The following is a 2500-nucleotide window of genomic DNA, read 5'->3' as shown; positions in this document are numbered from 1 at the left end:
GTCTGTGTGTGTGTGTGTGTGAACAGGAAGTGGAGTGCCGTGGCTCCGCCCCCTTGTCCTTCTCTGCAGCTCTGGCTCAGTTCCTGCAGCAGCCGGACCGAACGTTCAGCGGCGTCCTCATCTCTCTGCTCGGAGACTTCATCTGCTCGCTCCGCTGCCATGACAACTCCTTCAAAGGTTAGAAAGACGCACGCACACGCACACGCACACGCACACGCACACACACGCACGCACGCGCACACGCACACGCACGTCTCTCTCATCTGTCTGTCTCTCTCTAACCTGTCTGTCTGTCTCTCTCACCTGTCTGTCTCTCTAACCTGTCTGTCTCTCTCACCTGTCTGTCTGTCTCTCTGTGTGTGTGTGTGTGTGTGTGTGTGTGTGTGTGTGTGTGTGTGTGTGTGTGTGTGTGTGTGTGTGTGTGTGTGTGTGTGTGTGTGTGTGTCTCTCTCTCTCTCTCTGTGTCTCTGTGTGTGTGTGTGTGTGTGTGTGTCTCTCTCTCTCTCTCTGTGTGTCTCTGTGTGTGTGTGTGTGTGTGTGTGTGTGTGTGTGTGTGTGTGTGTGTGTCTCTCTCTCTCTCTCTCTGTGTGTGTGTGTGTGTGTGTGTGTGTGCAGGTGAGGCGTGGTGGAACCCAGAGAAGCTGGACACTAACACCTGCTGTTACCTGGGGCTCACCTGTCGCCTCTTCAGCCTCATCATGAGCGGCGCCGCCGAGGGGCCGGTTGCCGCCAGCTTCAGAGACCTAATGAAGCTGCTCATACAGGTACGACGTCACATCCTGTTGACTATAACTGACGCACGCCTGTGATTCATCAGAGATCCAGGAAACGTATATACTTTATAGTTTAACTTCATTGTTTTTTAACCTGGACTTTCTTTTCCCACGTTCGCCAAACTCCACCAGACTCCATGTAAATAATCAGGACTTTTATCATGGTAAAACACACTTCATTCAAAGTGGACAGAAACTAAATAAAACTATCAAAAGCCGTCTTGGTTCATCTTTCCACTGTTCCAACAATCACCACTCTGGTTTGGTTGAAATAAACCCTTAATTCACCCATTTACATGTGGAGATATGCTGGCTCTATACACACTAAAAGTACTGATTATGTACATGGAGTCTGGTGGGTTTAGGATGCTTAAAGTACTGATTATTTACATGGAGTCTGGTGGGTTTAGGATGCATAAAGTACTGATTATTTTCATGGAGTCTGGTGGGTTTAGGATGCTTAAAGTACTGATTATTTACATGGAGTCTGGTGGGTTTAGTATTGCTTAAAGTACTGATTATTTACATGGAGTCTGGTGGGTTTAGGATGCTTAAAGTACTGATTATTTACATGGAGTCTGGTGGGCAGAAACAGAACTTTTCGTGTACGCTAACTGACGGGCTGTCCTCTCTGTCTCTGCCAGGTTCACCTGCCCGAGCCGGCTATGCTCTTCCGCTTCCTGTGCCTGCTGTGGGGATACGGCAGTAACCATGGAGACCAGCTGGACGTGAAGGTGGGCGCCGTCCTGCAGACTCAGGCGCTGTACATGGGCGGAGCTCTGCTGAACGCCACGCCACCCGCCCTGATGCAGGAGCTGCTCGCAGCCCACTCACCTGGTAAGATACTCTCTAACCTGTCTGTCTCTCTAACCTGTCTCTCTCTCTCTCTCTAACCTGTCTGGCTGTCTAACCTGTCTGTCTCTCTAACCTGTCTGTCTGTCTGTCTGTCTGTCTAACCTGTTTGTCTCTCTCACCTGTCTGTCTGTCTCTCTCACCTGTCTGTCTGTCTATCCCTCTAACCTGACTGTCTCTCTAACCTGTCTGTCTGTCTCTCTAACCTGTCTGTGTCTCTGTCTAACCTGTCTGTGTCTCTTTCTAACCTGTCTGTTTCTCTAACCTGTCTGTCTTTCTGTCTAACCTATCTGTCTCTCTCACCTGTCTGTCTGTCTATCCCTCTAACCTGTCTGTCTCTCTAACCTGTCTGTCTCTCTAACCTGTCTGTGTCTCTGTCTAACCTGTCTGTCTCTATAACCTGTCTGTCTCTCTAACCTGTCTGTGTCTCTGTCTAACCTGTCTGTCTCTCTAACCTGTCTGTCTGTCTCTCTAACCTGTCTATCTGTCTCTAACCTGTCTCTCTCTCTAGTGTTCCCGTCGTTGCTCTGCTGTCTCACGTCTCCGCTCCGTGAGGTCCGGAGGGCGGGCCTTGCTGCTCTGCAGAGCCTATCAGCAGCCGGTGCGTCTCCCTTCCAGCCAATCACAGAGAGGCTCCTGAAGACGTCCGAGGAGATCCTGGCAGACCCGTCCTACCTGAGCCAGGTGACAGCAGAGCCTCAAACACTCATTCATTCAGTTAAATAATCAGGTAAACGCGTGTGATGTCATCTTGTAGTTCCTTCTGCAGGCTCTCGGCGGTCTCCATGACGACGTAGTTTCGGCCAGAGTGAAGTCCCAGCAGCAGAAGAAGCTGGAGGCGTCGCTGCATCTTCTTCTGCAGAGCGTGCAGACGC

The 2500-nt window shown here is 50.6% G+C and overlaps 1 protein-coding gene across 3 annotated transcripts in view; it reads left to right on the top strand.

The window, feature by feature from the left end:
- Nucleotides 1–2500, top strand: part of heatr1 (HEAT repeat containing 1) — a 49730-nt gene that overhangs the window by 22084 nt on the left and 25146 nt on the right. For all 3 annotated transcript variants that reach the window (XM_035997237.1, XM_035997238.1, XM_035997236.1), the window contains exons 18-22: nt 27–177; nt 616–764; nt 1418–1610; nt 2137–2309; nt 2395–2500. The exon at nt 2395–2500 is cut by the window's right edge and continues 62 nt beyond it. In XM_035997237.1, the coding sequence (XP_035853130.1) occupies nt 27–177; nt 616–764; nt 1418–1610; nt 2137–2309; nt 2395–2500 (772 nt within the window). The remainder of the gene's footprint in view (nt 1–26; nt 178–615; nt 765–1417; nt 1611–2136; nt 2310–2394) is intronic.

The sequence above is a fragment of the Sander lucioperca genome, chromosome 22 (assembly GCF_008315115.2).
Source record: "Sander lucioperca isolate FBNREF2018 chromosome 22, SLUC_FBN_1.2, whole genome shotgun sequence".
Lineage (NCBI taxonomy): Eukaryota > Metazoa > Chordata > Actinopteri > Perciformes > Percidae > Sander > Sander lucioperca.
Note: the sequence above shows the minus strand (reverse complement) of the source record. Positions and strands in the feature narration are given on the sequence as shown.